Here is a 15,378-nt window from a genome sequence, read left to right on the forward strand (position 1 = left end):
AGCAGGAGGATGTTATGAGATGTTTGACAGCTTTGATCAGTCCTGTGCCTGTAGTGTATTTGGATCAGCTGCATGTACGTCCATGTAAAGGTTAGACAGAATCCAGGATGAAGCTGTGAGGTTGTGGAACAAGCTTCTTCACATTTCAAGACATGATAAGTCCTGGAGGTTCAGAGTGACAAAGCCAACAGGTGACCACTCTTCAGAGGAAATCAAAATGCACATCTTCAAAATGCAGGTACGGTTTTTCATAAGGAAACAATCAATAAGCAAAATGGAAACAAAATCATTTACTTTGGCACAAAATCAAGACGCAGTGGGAGAAAGTGATGGATGAAGACTTAAAAACAAAGATGTGAACCAGAGTCAGATTCACTGCATTCAAATGGAAACTGTGACAATCAAGAGACACTTTGCTGAGACTCAGCTGGAACCAAAAAAAAAACAAAAAAAAAACCGTGACTCAGCAGTAGGTGGCGGTAGCGCTCCGTCTGGTTCCAATTCGCCATTGAAAGAAAGAGGAAGAAGAAGAAGGTGGCGCAGGTGAAGTGAATTAACTCAGGTGAGGTTTTGGTGCAGCGCGCGGGTCCTGGACTGTGGCTCACATAATGAATCGGGTGAAACGTGGTTATTTCTCAATGAAGACAGAGAAAATATGGATATGTGTGTTTTTTTCTTTTCTTTTTTTCCCCTTTTTGAACGATGTTACGGCGGAGAGCGACCCGCGGAGGCGTTATGAGCGCGAGAGTGGAAAACAAAAACACTTCCGGTCTTGGATTTTAAAACCGACGAAAGGAAACAGCTGCTCTGCAGGTGAGTCTCTTCAATCTGTCCCTGAAATTTAATGGTGTTACCTTCCATTTCCATTACAGTTTGGACAAATATGGAAACATATTGATGAAAAGAGGTTTTTGGGGGGGTTCAGGGGCACCTGGGTTCTTATCGACAGCTCAAAGTGTTTCACACTACAGGTCACATTCACACACACTTATACAGCGCTTTGGACTAACACACACTATTTAAAGAAGACACTTTGCCTCCACACATGCGTGTTATGTGTTGCTGGTCTGTGTTTGGTTAACCCTGCAGTGAACAGTACATGTTCTGATCCTGGGTGTATGAATCGAGCTCCTGGTACGGTGATTCCTCAGGATTGGGGACTGGACCACAGTTGTCGTAGATGTCAACCTGGGGGGGGGGGGGGGTGCAAAAGAAATGACTGAGGTGACAAGAAGTGAGGGCACAACTGAAATTAGTGGTAGCCATGACAACAGCCCATAGACATTGATGATGATTACAGAGGAAGCGTAAAAGAAATGCACCTCCGCGTTCCTGTCGTTTTCCTGGGCGTTTGCATCTGTGGGAGAGAGAACAGCAAAGCAAAGGTGTTTTCCTGGTTCGTTCTCTGTTTGTAATTGTTGGAAGTTATAGACGGGAGTAGAAAGGAAACTCACAGGTAACGTGAAATAGCTTCTTCTTGTGGAGCAGCAGCAAAAGAACAACCAGCAGCACAGCGAGCAGAGTGACGCAAATGACCAGAGTCAAGACTTTACCTGGATGAGAGATGAGAGGATGAGAGACATCGGAGAGAAGGACTGAAACAACTACTGACGAATCACAACTGGGAAAACATCAGTTTTCTTTAGGAAACTTTGCAGTGAAATTTAGGATTTCGAACAGGTTGTAGTTCATAATGAGGCTCAGGTAATCTGTCCTGCTGCTACATTTTCACAACCTCCATTAGAAACTCACCGTCTGAAACCGTGATCTCAAACCTCTGGCATGTGTTTTCTCCGTCTCTTTTTAACACGCCGCACCTGTACTGCCCGAAGTCGTTCACGGTGAGCTCCGTGATGGTCACGTTGAACAGATCACTGTCCCCATACACGATTTTGTATCTCTTCTCCGTAGCCGTTTCATCGCTGGTATGAAAGAGAAATTTCTTACATTCGTCCCTGCAGAGGAACCTCCTGTTTCGTGGATGCGAGGACATGGAGCATCTGATTGTGACTTTTCCTCCTTCAGTGCCGCTGTAGACTCTGGGCTCTCCCAAGGTGAGATCCCTCTCACAAAGCTCTGTCAAAGAGGAATAGTTCACAGATACCAGTTTGTGAATCTGTTTTTACTGTATTTTCTCTTTATAGTCTCTAAATAATGATCGAATTTAAAATGGATTTATGTGTCTGATAATCATATTCTCAGTCTCACAGTCAGCTTTTTGCCTTCTTTCATTTTTTTCTCATTCTATCTTCTGTCGCTTTTGATTTTTTTTTTTTGCATGTGGTGTCAGATAAATGTGGATTAAAAAGCACAACCTTTCTGTCTCAGTTACAGTGGATTAGAGGTATAAAGTAGCGTGAAGTGGATGGTGCCTCAAAGTTGTACTTAAATACAACGCTTGAGTAAATGTTATTTATCTTTATATTCCATGAATGGAGCAGGACACATATTTTAATGAGAACTCCTGGAACATGAACTTAAATCACTGAATTTTTAATGTTAATGTTTATCAGGGAATTTACACTGTTGTGTGTTTTTGCTGTTGAGGCTGTTGTTGTCTTTCACAACGTGTTTTCACCAGTTTCCAACTGTCTGTCATACGCGTCATAGCACTGCAGTGCTTTCTGTTATGGTAACTCCATAATGAAACTGGAGAGCCTCTTTTTATTTATTTATTTATTTTTTAAAATTAATTAATTTATTTCCTGGTGGGAGCACACGACTCAAAACAAGGTTAGAATTAGTTTGTAGAAGTGAGGAACTGTGCAAAGTACAAATGTAAAGTAAAAGGTTGTTAATCACAAGTTTTAGAATATAAAATGTTTTTTTGGCTTCAGAAAGCAGCAGCAGCAGTTGTAGTGGTTGCAGTTGTCTGATTAATTGATGCTGTAATCACAGGCGGAGGACAGAAATCGCTCAGTTTCATGGAGGCTGTACATGGAGGTTAAATTTCGTGACTTCAGTTGACACTCACCTCTGACCCTGAGCTCAAACTCCTTGTATTCAGGATCCTGTGAAGAAGACGTGCTCACGCCGACTTTGTACCGTCCTGCGTCAGACTGGCTGACCTCTTTGATGACTACGTACACTTTACTGTCATTGGTGTCGTATCTGATGGTGTATTTCTCGCCCTGAGCTCTGTTCTCAGTGAGGATGTCATTTTCTTTGCAGTCGCTCCTGCACAGGTACATTCTGCCTCCTGCAGGGACCTGAAAGTCAAACGAAACCCTGAAATCTTCGCCCTCCAGTTTTGTGTAAGGGGAAGATTGTGTGTTGACGAGATCAGTGCTTCCACGGAACAATGCTGCTGAGACAAAGAATAATACTGATCATCAGACCTTCATATACTGCAGACTGCAAAACACTCTAGCCTTGGCAGAAGTGGTTTTAGTGCTTCCTCCTTTATCTTAAAGTGGAACAAAATGTAATATTCCACTTAGTCAGTTAATCAAATTAAAATGAATCAGCAGCTAATTTGATAATTGAATTAGTGTTGTCATTACTTTTAAAGCAAAAGTGTCAAACAGGATTTGCTGCTTTCATTTGTCGTACGGAACAGTCAACTGAATATTTTTGTTTTTCACTGTCACATTGGACTGTGGGGAAATCACGAACTGTGGGGAATTTACATTTTCTAGGCAGAATCACTCAAATAATAATTAGTTGTGGCCCTAATTCCAACTTCATGATGTCAAACACAGGAGAGCAACAGCAGATGAAGATGAATGATAAATAATTTAATAAGGATCATTATTTAGAGATTAAATTATTTAAACATTAATGATGTGGCAGCAAAAGAAGTTTGTGCTGCAGCGTTAAAGAGTCCGTCAGGTACTCGGTCCTCACCTGATGAGAAGCAGAAGAAAATGAAACGGTGGATATTCATTCTGAGTTTGATCCTGATGGAGAATAATCGGTGAAACCACAGAAGAACTGTGTGTTATCACTTCACTGCGTCTGCTCTGTCTGTCTGCTGTGTGAGGAAACTTCCACTGTTAAACCTCTGTTAAAATACAGCAGTTTTAAAACCTTTTTTCACACACACACACACACACACACACACACACACACACACACACACACACACACACACACACACACACACACACACTATCACCCCTTCTCAGAACTGAGCTCTTACTCAAACCTCATTTCAAGCATCAGCTGACTGAACATCCTGCTTCAGCAGAGAACGTGTCTCATGAAGGAACAGTGACTTTCATCAAGTTAAACACATATTTTAGGTATTGATCTCATCTCTGTGCTGGTGACACATTTTTTCAGTTACTGAACAACTGCAGCTTCCCCCAAAGGGAGGAACCTTTCAATATGAAGCTTGTTTTAAATGCACAAAAGAGCTTTTTTTTTTTTTTTTTTTTTTTTTTTTTAACTTTTTCTTTCTTTCTTTTATGTTTTTGTGTTTTCAAAAATGAAAACAAGTGAGAGACGTCCGTTTTTTTTGGGCCCTAAATCCAATCCAGGTCTTTTGATGTTGAGTATTTTATCCTGAATCTGATCCGATACTTAAATTTACTGAGATGTTCATTAAATTTCTGACACACTGAAATAACATCTGTGTCCTTCTGTAGTTTACTCACTTCATTTAGCATGTGCTGCTTGATCGAAATGCTGGAGGCCCTAAAATCAAAACTATGTATTTTATAAACTTAAACATTCATCCACGTCGTAGCAATCATTTAAGTGGACAGTATGACTCCTGAAATTGATGTGACATGATCCACCAGGGAGGAGACGCATCAAGTTTAACGCTGGCCCTCCATCAGCTTACAGAACTTTTCAGTTGGCCTGTGTTGTGAGACACAGCAGCAGGCTGAGGGTTAGCTGATACCTGCCGTGATTCCACTGAAAGATGCTATAAAGTCGCTGTGGAGAGTGAAGCGGTTTGAAGACTTGTTGATGACACTGCAGCACTTTGCTTTTTTCTTTGTTACTATTTTCTCCCACTTATGTAAAGGAAAGAGATGAAGAAAGGAAAGAGGAAGTGGTTTTATCTTTTTTTTTTGGGTGCAACATAAATAAGAAGAGTAAACAGGCAACTTTGTCCTGAGAGGCGTTCAGCGTTTCCTCTTTTCAGCAGTAAAACATTGACTCATTGTGTATTTAAAGAAGCTGCCGTGCGTTTGGTGGCAGTTCCATTCACTTTACTTAACCCGTGTCTCATTTCCATAGGAGCATTGTTGCCGTGGTTACTGGCAGTTTTGTACTTTTTTTGTAGAAGGGCAGTTCAGCAGTTCACCGGATCTGTGGCGGTCGTACATACGTGTAAAACCTCTGTGAAGTTTAACGTTCATTTTCATTTTGGAGCGTGTCGTCGAGTCGTCTGTCGTTTGTCCAGTAACCGTTCAGTTTGTGTTTTTTTGGATGAAATCACTGTAATAAGATGTTCAGATGTTTGAGAGTGAGAATTAAACATACTGGAAATATGGATCACATTATTATTATTATTATTTTTTTTTTTAGAGACTTCCAGCAGAAACTTAACACTGACCTTTTCTTCGCTGTCATTCCTGCTGATTAATCTGAGTCATCAAACAAAATTAAACTAAAACGTGGGCATTCACTGCGTTTTTGGTTTGATATACATGAGTCAATTGTTCAATCAGTACCTGGAAAATTAGTAAGAATCCATTTTAATAATTGATTAATAATTATCTGTTGTATTTTTTGTCATATGATGAATATATATTTTGGATATTTGATCCCATAAATCAATCTGTATGAGTAAATCAAATCAACGAAACAATAAATGGCCATTTTTGACTATTTTGTCAAATTGTACAGACCTAAGGGTTAATTGATTGAGCAATAATCAGTTAATCAACAATATAATTGTTCATTGCAGCCACAGTATATTGAACATTTTTGGTTTTCAGACTATTGATTATAGAAAACAAGCAATCAGACATGTTGCCTCTGACTCTGGGAAACTGCATTTGTCTTTAACCACTAAACAATTAAACAGATTGAGCACAGAAAAAGTATTTTCACTTAGTGAAGAAGAATCATTAAACTGCAGGAGAAGTTTTATCTCTTACATTCTGTTGTCTCTCTGACGTGTTCACAAACAAACATGTTGTTCCTCACACGAGGTTCCACTGAATTGCTCCATGAAGTTACTGTAAGTTTTCATTTCAACATGTTTTCGTGCTCAGTGTCAGCGACAGTCACTCTCATTCTCAGAGTGGAGCTTTGAGTCAGTGTAATGCACTGACACTCTGTCACTGTCAGCAGATTAATGTAAACAGAGCCACGATACAGAGAACGTCCTGATAGATTCTACTGTCTTATACTGTGTTTTAATGAGGAGATTAAAAGGAGCATTTTACAGACTCTGTGTTTAAAAACTGCAGGTGTGGAGTTTGAAAGATGTGGGCATCAACAGGCAGGAGGGCTTTTTTTCAGAGGTCGACCCAAACCAGGGAGTGAAAGTCAGAATATCTTGGCTTTGTTTTCTGTCTCTTGTGACGTCCCCAACTTCATGGAAGAGTGAGACTAACTTGCTGTAGTCCTTTAACAAGGAGTAGGTAAATGACATGGAAGGGTGGAGGTTTCACTTTTCTTCAGTGTCCAGCAGAGGGTGATATGCACATGCAGAGAAGTGTGTATTGAGTAGAAGAAGTAGGAAACACATGGAGGGAGAAAACAGAGACAGAGTTTGGTCCAGAGTCTGGTGTGGACGTGTTTGCTTAAAGAATATTTGACTAAAGATTGAAAATCATTTATTATCTGTGGATTTTAGAGTTCAGCTTTGAACATGATGAGAAGAAACAACACACTTAGCTCAGAGAGAACCTTCTGACTGAAACTTACAATCACTAACTGATTGGTGTGCTGCAGCTCACACATAAACACAGTGCACTCTCCAGAAACTGGAGCGATGATGAAGCTGATGTGAAGGGACATTGTGTCTGTGGTTGTGTTTAGGTGGGTTTACAGGTGGACTGATGGTGGGTTGCTGGTGTCTTAGTCACACTAATGTTACTGTGTGTTAGCTTTGTGTGTTTGTGTTGTTAGCTTAGCCCTGCAGGTGTTACAGAGGACAGAGAAAGATGCAGTGAAGGATGATGGGATGCAGCAGTTCGCCATGTTCACACCTCTTTCAGCCTGTTAGGGTTCGACGGTTAAACGTGTCAAAATATAAACGTGATGCTGTCGGTGTAACTATAGCAACTGTGTTTGAGTCAGTTCATGTAAAAGCAGAACTAAAGCGACTGTTTCCATGACATTTTCATGTTTAAGGAATTTGTAAGACGCCTCGTTCAGATCTCAGTCAGGCTTTTTCAGACACATTTAACATTCAACTGTCATAAAGAGAAACGTTCAGCGCTTTGTTAACACACTGACTCATTCAGTGTTTAACACAGCAGCTAAAATCAATTAAATATGGACATCTTCAAACAGGGTGCATGTAACTGTTATGTACTACATGTTGTGTTTATTTGGAAATGAAATGAAGAAACGCTTCTTAAATAGTTTCTGGTTAATTTAATGAATGAAGAATTTTGACAGTTCAAAGTGTGTGTGTGTGTGTGTATGTGCGTGTGTGCGTGTGTGTGCGTGTGTGTGTGTGTGTGTGCGTGTGTGTGTGTGTGTGTGTGTGTGTGTGTGCGTGTGCGTGTGCGTGTGTGTGTGTGTGCGTGTGTGTGCGTGTGTGTGTGTGTGTGTTTCTGGGGGAGGGACTCTTCATTTCACTGAAGATCATTTAGAGAAGTGAGAAGTTCCCAATCTCTCAGTGAAGAAGGAAGAGAGGCAACGTCAAACCATCAGAGCCTCAAACATGAAAGTTCATCACACTCTGATCTTCTTCTTCCTCAGTGAGTACGCACACTTTCTTTTTTTGTCGTTCACTCTTTTTTCTTTATTTTTTCTCTTCAGAGTTGATCAGAGAGATTTTTTTTTATCCTGTGAGGTTTCAGTTTTAACAGAGGACAGAGTTGGATTTGAGTCACTTTTACTTTAACATTAGTAGTTATTTCCTGTCAGGAAGTTGTTGGTTTGCACAAACTTTTTTGTTTTATTTTCAACATTTTCTTGTATCTGTTTCACTTCACATTTTCCCAGAGATGATTTTTATTACCTGCAGTCAGATCTTCTCCTTCTCTGCTTGTTAGATCCTTTTGTTGTATTTAGAGTGTTGATGAATTACAGATATATTTGTGTTGCTTCAGTCTGACTGTAGCTGAGACACTTCTCACTCCACAGGAAACTCTCTCTAATAGATTTTGCAAAAAGTGAAGTTTAACCTTCAAGTTTCCACCATAATAAATCTTGGCTGCATTTTTAAATCTGCTCAGAGTCGGTGCCTTTTGCTTTTGTTAACTTGCTGTTTGCTAAAACACTTTGTTCAGTAAAGAACAAGTGAAGTTGGAGCTGAGGCTCTTTTCTCTCCTCAGCTCAGAGGAACAGCTCTGCAGCAGTAAACCACTGTTGGCTGTGGCCACGTTAAGCAACGTATGCAAAACTGCATTTCACATGCAAAGAAGCAGTGAAGAAAATGTCATTTTAAACAGAAGAATTTCTGTCCTGGTGCTGAGTTGCTGTCCATGGCTCCAGGTTGTGGTTTGGTGCTGAGCCCACAGACAGCTGCTGAGGAGGGATTAAGAAACAGGATGTTATCTTCCTGCATAGTTTGCTAGCCACCTGACTAAAGTCATGAAAAATCCCAGAGATGGCGACAAGCTTGGATGAGACAGATGGTGCAGCTGCTGCCAGAGCTTCTGTCCCAACTGAACATCAGCAGGACAGATGTGTGATTTGTTAGGACAAGACAAATGACCCGCCTTTCCCAGAAACATCATGGGCTCGTTCACGATAAGCTTAGTCCTGCGCTGCTTAGTTTTTACATCAGGAAAGTGATGTGACGTTACTTTACATGAGAATTCCAACTCACTTTTATTGATCTCTGGAATCAGTTTATTAACTTTTCAAAATTTGTACAAATTTATTTATTTATTTATTGTTTGTTTGTTTGTTTGTTTGTTTGTTTGTTTGTCTGTCTGTCTGTTTGAATTGTCATCAATATTTACAGTGAAAGTCTGAATCTTTTTAAATAGAATGAAAAGTGAGTGAAACAGCTGTTGGACTGTGGACGTGTGCAGCTCCCAGTGTGACTCTGTGTAAACGCTGAAGCAGGAATTATTATCCTCAGACTGCAGCATCTCACAGGACCATAGTAACTGTGATTGTTCATGTTTTCAACAGCACTGCAGGAAGGTACGACTGGGCTCGTCTACGCAGACATTGGTGCTCGCACAGAAACTGAAGGAGGAAACATCACAGTTGGATGCTCATTTACCTTCTCTGGACAGAGGATAATGTTCTGTAAGGAGGAATGTAAAGAGGGAAACATTCTGGTTGAAACAGACGGCTACAGAGCTCAGAGTGGCAGATACAGCATTGAATTTAAAGACAATGGGATTCTATCTTCTTCCACTCTGTATGTGAGCATCACACAGCTGAAGAAGTCTGACTCTGGACTCTACATGTGTCGTTTGAAAAGACCTGTTTTTGTTCCAGATTCACGCGACACTTTTGAGCTCAGAGTCACAGACGGTGAGTTTCCACTGAAAGTCACAGAAATGTTTCTTCATGTTTCTGCAGGTGTGAAGAAACTTTCTCTGTTCTCTCACAGCTGCTTATGTTTTAAATAATCTGACATGTTGTGTAATCACTGTGAACATTAGTAAAACTCAACATTAGAATCAGTTCTGCTGTAAAACGGTTTCATCTGAACATTAATGAACCGGACAGTTGACCTGCTGACCTGCTTAGTGTTGGTGTGATTAAAACCTGTTTTAACTGTTTGATGATAGTTTCTGATTGTTTCACTGTTTCACAGCTTTGAACACTTCAAAACCAGACTTGACAACATGGCTCCCATCATCCTCCACAGCAAGAACGACGACCACACCCACAACACAGAGTGTAAGAAGCTCCAGTGTAAAAAGCTCCACACCTTCATCAGCCTCCCCTTCATCCACCAAACAGTCTGAGCCGTCATCTGCAGATTCACGTACGTTACATATTAAATATGGTTTTTCTCAGCACATAAACATGAACATGACCTTCAGTGGATGTTGCTAAGACAACAATGGAAATGTGTCTCTCAGGTTGTGTTCAGACTGACAGGAAACTCCATAGGTGGGATAAAAATTCAAAACATTTCAACACAAATAACAATAAAGATGATAAATAATAGAATCAAGTAAAAAGAAATGAAAGTGGTCTTAAAAATGAAAAAAGAGAAACTGTTGTGAGTAAAACCAGAGATCCAGGAAGCAAAAACATAAATAAAAGGACAAACTGAGTAAACAAACAGACTAAAATGTGTAAATAAACAGACAAATAACTGACAAAGAATCTTCAGATCAGTCCTGAAGCAGGCGGGAAACCAGTGCAGAGAAATCGGCGTGATGTGTTTTCTCTCTCTCTGGTCGCAGAGAACACCTGCAGCTGATTTTTCAAACAGCTGTAGGTGAGATATGTTGTAGATATGTAGCTGTAGATATGTTCTTCCTGAGGAGACCGGAAGGCAGAGCACTGCAGTACTCAGATCTGTAGGTGAAAGCGTGCAGTGGCACAGATTCCAGGTCAAACAGAAGCTGACACGGACGTGGTCAGGATTCTGTCAACTCTCTGTACTGATCACAAAATGGCCGACTCAGATTACAATCTGCTGCAATTAAACCGTTTGATGCAGGGAGGAAGTGTGACACTGTGGGTCTGAAGCCTTCATTTCCCCCTCTGGGAAACACCACGTGATGATGATGATATAATGAGCATGAGCAGCATTTATTCTGTATTAGTTAAATATTAATATGTTCAGTTTAACACAGAGTTTCACCAGTGAAAGTTAGCAACCATAACAACTGTTTCTCATGTCCTGACGGACATGAGAAACAGAAACGACGGAGTCTCATTAAAAACACCAACCTGAACCAACCTGGCAGGATATTTGCATGTTTATGTATTTGAAGATGTGAATGTGTACGTCTGCACACACTCGTGTTACATATGGTGTGTATATGTATGTACATACATATATATGTCGGAGAATAGAAACTATATGACTATATAAAATGTCAGTGACAAACTTGTTCTTCTGCCACAGAACCACTGCTGATCATGAGCCTGATCCTGGTTCTCCTGATCATCACATTATCAGTGGCTGTGCTGATATTCTGCCGGAGGAGAGATGGTCAGCCCAAAGGTGAGGCTGCAGGAAACACACACACACACACACACACACACACACACACACACACACACACACACACACACACACACACAGAGCTGCTCCTCTTCTGTTGTACTGCTTTAAGTCTTTGAGAGGTGCAGTTTGATATCAGGAGCCTGGATCAAGCTGATGACTGTCTCAGCATTTCTGATGTTTTATCTGAATGTTTTTGCCGTAAATGTCTCCAGACCTCTGTGGAACACAGATCTGTGTGAGATTAATGGAACAACCTAATTCTAATCTTCTGAGCTGCATGTTTTTCAGAACGCCACGAGAAAACTGTGTACGCTAATGTCACAGAGGTGAGTTTGAGTGAATATGTGTCATTTTATCATTAGTGTTTGTGGAAGCAGCAGATCATTGTTTTAAACTGAACTCCCTTCGTCCTCCTGCAGGTCAGCCGAGTGTATGAGGAGATCAGAGAGGAGGACAGACAGCACAGATCTCCTGTGGAAGTGTCTACAGTTTACGCTCAGGCCAAATACAGCAAATCAAACAGAGCCGAAACAGATGAATACAGCTCGGTCACAAAACCCTGTGCTGAGAACAAAGTAAGTAAAAGTGTGGTAGGATTTTAGCTTTGACTCCAGAAAACAGTTCATTTAGGTTTAATCCACTGAAACAAACTAACAAGGAAACTTTTGAAAGAAGGCCTTTTATTTATTCAGCTGCAGGTGGATCGGTGCGGCTTCCGCAGTAATGCGGTGGATGTACCGGTCCGTCGTGGTGAAGAAGGAGCGAAGCCGAAAGGCGAAGCTCTCGATTTACCGGACAGTCTATGGACATGAGCTTTGGGTCATGACCGAAGGGACAAGATCTCGGACACAAGCGGCCGAAATGAGTTTCCTCCACAGGGTGGCTGGGCGCTCCCTTAGAAATAGAGTGAGGAGCTCGTCATCCGGGAAGAGTACAGCCGCTGCTCCTCCACATCAAGAGGAGCCAGCTGAGGTGGCTCGCGCATCTTTTTAGGATACCTCCTGGACGCCTCCCTGGGGAGGTGTTCCGGGCATGTCCCACCGGGAGGAGGCCTCCTAGGATACGCTGGAGGGACTTTGTCTCTCGGCTGGCCTGTGAACGCCTCGGGACTCTCCCGGAAGAGCTGGAGGAAGTGTCCAGAGAGAGAGCGGATGAAGATGGATGGATGGCTGGACAGCTGCTTTTTGCATTTGGATCATTTCTCATATCTGTTGCTGTCATGATGCAACATACACGCGAGTTAGTAATTTTTTATTTTTTTATTCACGGTAAAAATCACACTCGTAGTATCACAGTCACAGTAAAGTTCAAACACTTCTTGATTTCACCAGCTGAATGTGGAAGTGGACAATCAAACATATTCTTTTACTTCCTCTGGATACCCACATATCCTGTCACTATGACCTGTACTCAAAAACTCATAACACTCAGTGCACTGACAGGTCCAGACCTGAGTGTGCAGAGGTGAAATGAGACTCGAGTGTCCCTGCAGGACTGTACAGCACAGGAAACAGTTTGCGTCAGCAGTGTGTTTTGAAACTGTGTTTTTTCCTCTTCTCTTTTTAAAAATCAACTTCATCCCACACTATTACACTATAGAATTATTGCTCTTCATAAATGTGTGACTGTGTGGTTGCTCTCTGTGCCAGAGAGAGTGACTGTGTTTCTGAAGTAAAAAATAAAATACATTTGTTTTGTTCATCAACAGACAAAGTAATTCACTGCGTTTCAAGAAAAAGGAACCAAATACAGTTGTGGTCAAAAATTTGAATCCACTCAGAAAAAAAGAAGTATTTCCGGTTCATTATGAAACTGATGGGTGCGGTCAGGTGTTGGGTTTTCAGTGATGTCTTTGAACTGTTCTGTCTCTGGGTCACACTGAGTATGCAACATAAATTAAAATTTTTTAATTAAAAAACAAACAAGAATCAGATTCACAACTTTTAATTTAGATTTTTGGGTGAACGTTTGGTTGGATGTTGACCATCAAGAATCAGAACAGAATATTTTCACATCTTCTGTTTATATTTGTGTTATTTGTGTATTTGAAGTTTGCCTTATTTCTTTCAGTAAAACAACAAACCTTCCAAACATCTATTATATCCAAGAATAGTAATTTTCAACAAAAATATTTACGATATATTAGAACTGTGCGCACGAAGAACCACAGTTTAAAACAGCGTCATCTTTCCTGCACTGTAGCTTCTGTGTAAATATAAAGACAGCTCTCAGATTTCAGTGAGACTAAATCAGTCAGTGATCATGTTTAACCTGTCTTTGTTTTATTCCAGACTGAAGAAGACTCCGGTGAACTCAACTACTCCGAGGTGAATTTTTCCGACCGTGCAGCCTCCTCGCTCAGCAGCGCCCCCTCTGGTAAGACTGAAACCGTGATCTACTCTGCGCCTCAGGAAGCAGTGGGCTCTGCCAACCACAGCAGTGACGGATCATCTCCTCTGTACTCTACTGTCGCTTCACATTGACAGCAGCTTCAGTTTACAGCTGCTTTCTCTACGGCGCCTTTCAGTTGAACTTACCATAAATATTTTAGTTAGTGTTAAAGTCAGTTTTTGGTTGAGGTTAAGGTAACCTATCTTTGTTACAGTTCCTGTAAAGCCAGTAATAATCCAGGGTTCACGCTGCCTCCAGTCATCCAGGTGCAGCTGCCCGCGGCTGTGTAATTCGCTCTTTGCACAATATGGCGACCGCTGACGTTAGAACTTGAGCGTGTGGGCCAGTACTTCCGGTCAAAACTCCAGAGTGCCGTGTTTTTTTGTTCTGTTCGTATGCGCCTCAACTGAAAAGCGTCAAACATTTAAAAAAACGGATAATTCTGAAACATCTACAGGACAACTGACCGAAATGTTAGCTACATAGCTAGTGCTATGTAAATAAAATAAAATAAAATAAAATAATCTCTCTGTTAATGTAACTCGATCGCTGTGGTCTCTCGCTGTCTTCCGCTGTCGCAGTTAGATCACCGGAAGTTTTGACTGGAAGTACTGGCCCACACGCTCAAGTTCTAACGTCAGCAGTTGCCATATTGTGCAAGGAGCAAGTTGTAAAGACTCGCTGAGAGCAGCAGGAAAAGGAGTGAAGTTCAGTCTTGTTTGTTTAGAGCCTGGAGTCTCTGATTAGTGAAGTGTGGTCTTTATCAAGTGTAGATAAGTGTCAGTGAAGGACACGTCCATCATTGTATTTTCCTCAGTCCCTCTTTTGTGTCTCCTGCCTTAAAGATCACATATATAAACCAAAACAAAGTGGTGCTGTGAAAAAAAAAAATAGTAATAAGAAAAATGAAAGAAGATTATTCACTGTCAGGTCTGAAAGTTGTCCACATGGGTTGTTTTCAGGGAAGTGAAGTGTTTTATATTATTATTATTATTATTTAAGTGAAGGCAAGTTATTTCTTCTGTTATCTCTGCTGTTAAATGAACAATAAACCATTTCTGTTATGTCTAATTGCTCATTAATTGTTCTTGGTTACAAAAAATATATATACGTATGTAAGTAGGAGACCAAGAAATGGTTGTCCATTGACACAGTTTAAAATGCTGTTTAAAACAGTGAAGATGAGACATTTCTACGATCTGTATTTTGTTATTTGCAGTTTGAAAATGTATTTATGGTTAATAGGTCTGTAATGAGCCACACTCAAGTCTGAAGCGAATGAAATGAAATTTGTTAAAATAATGAATTCAACAGAAGCAGTAAATTCCACATCTTTAAAGAAAATAAAATTTGACATGAATCGAACATTGGCAGTTTAAAGAGTACATGGTCTTTATCTTTTCCAAAATATTTCTATAAATATTTATAACAGCTTCACCCGATTTAACGTTTTCTTTTTTCGTCAGTATCACTACATGCATGTAAAACGTGGCAACAACAGCTAAAACCAAAACATAAATAATAACACGTGTAAGGCGACAAAATAGGACAAAAAAAGTTATACTTTAGAACGGCCTCAAAATGTCATAAAAATGGTCATAGTATAGTAAGGCATCAAAATCGGCCAAAAAAAGTCAAAATTTTTTTGGCCTCAAAATGTCATAAAATGGTCATAGTATAGTAAGGCGTCAAAATTGGCCAAAAAAAGTCAAAATTTTTTTTAACCTCAAAATGTGATAAAAAACGTCATAGTA

At 40.5% G+C, this 15,378-nt stretch overlaps 2 protein-coding genes across 6 annotated transcripts; one reads left to right on the plus strand and one right to left on the minus strand.

The window, feature by feature from the left end:
• The first annotated feature begins 565 nt into the window (after positions 1-565).
• On the plus strand, positions 566-14,989 carry LOC121192936. 5 transcript variants are annotated; one of them, XM_041054987.1, is made up of 9 exons: positions 566-813; positions 7,719-7,835; positions 9,223-9,342; positions 9,538-9,573; positions 9,860-10,033; positions 11,132-11,230; positions 11,522-11,559; positions 11,653-11,808; positions 13,525-14,989. In XM_041054987.1, the coding sequence occupies exons 2-9, from the start codon at positions 7,799-7,801 to the stop codon at positions 13,714-13,716; spliced, it is 852 nt and encodes a 283-aa protein (XP_040910921.1). In that variant the 5' UTR covers positions 566-813; positions 7,719-7,798; the 3' UTR covers positions 13,717-14,989. The 5 variants fall into 5 exon arrangements, with proteins under 5 accessions (XP_040910921.1, XP_040910904.1, XP_040910912.1 ...); XM_041054996.1 differs by lacking the exon at positions 566-813 and having other exon boundaries at positions 7,777-7,839; positions 9,477-9,573; XM_041055006.1 differs by lacking the exon at positions 566-813 and having other exon boundaries at positions 7,815-7,835; positions 9,477-9,573.
• On the minus strand, positions 692-4,056 carry LOC121192955. The gene is made up of 6 exons (XM_041055021.1): positions 3,847-4,056; positions 2,975-3,307; positions 1,753-2,076; positions 1,455-1,553; positions 1,323-1,357; positions 692-1,188 (listed from the first exon to the last, which is right to left on the minus strand). Exons 1-6 carry the CDS (start codon positions 3,884-3,886, stop codon positions 1,078-1,080), a joined length of 942 nt encoding a protein of 313 aa, XP_040910955.1. The 5' UTR covers positions 3,887-4,056; the 3' UTR covers positions 692-1,077.
• Positions 14,990-15,378: the final 389 nt, after the last annotated feature.

This window comes from Toxotes jaculatrix, chromosome 2, assembly GCF_017976425.1.
Source record: "Toxotes jaculatrix isolate fToxJac2 chromosome 2, fToxJac2.pri, whole genome shotgun sequence".
NCBI classification, from domain to species: Eukaryota; Metazoa; Chordata; class Actinopteri; family Toxotidae; genus Toxotes; species Toxotes jaculatrix.

What these genes read in the sequence shown, in the direction of transcription:
- LOC121192955 (XM_041055021.1), bottom strand. Translation starts at nt 3,886, where the DNA reads ATGAATATCCACCGTTTCATTTTCTTCTGCTTCTCATCAG. An exon ending in TGAGATCACGGTTTCAGACG is followed by an intron (nt 1,554 to 1,752) that starts GTGAGTTTCTAA and finishes TCTCTCATCCAG; the next exon opens with GTAAAGTCTTGACTCTGGTC. An exon ending in AAAACGACAGGAACGCGGAG is followed by an intron (nt 1,189 to 1,322) that starts GTGCATTTCTTT and finishes CCCCCCCCCCAG; the next exon opens with GTTGACATCTACGACAACTG.
- LOC121192936 (XM_041054970.1), top strand. Translation starts at nt 7,799, where the DNA reads ATGAAAGTTCATCACACTCTGATCTTCTTCTTCCTCA. An exon ending in GCCGTCATCTGCAGATTCAC is followed by an intron (nt 10,034 to 11,131) that starts GTACGTTACATA and finishes CTTCTGCCACAG; the next exon opens with AACCACTGCTGATCATGAGC. An exon ending in GAGAGATGGTCAGCCCAAAG is followed by an intron (nt 11,231 to 11,521) that starts GTGAGGCTGCAG and finishes CATGTTTTTCAG; the next exon opens with AACGCCACGAGAAAACTGTG.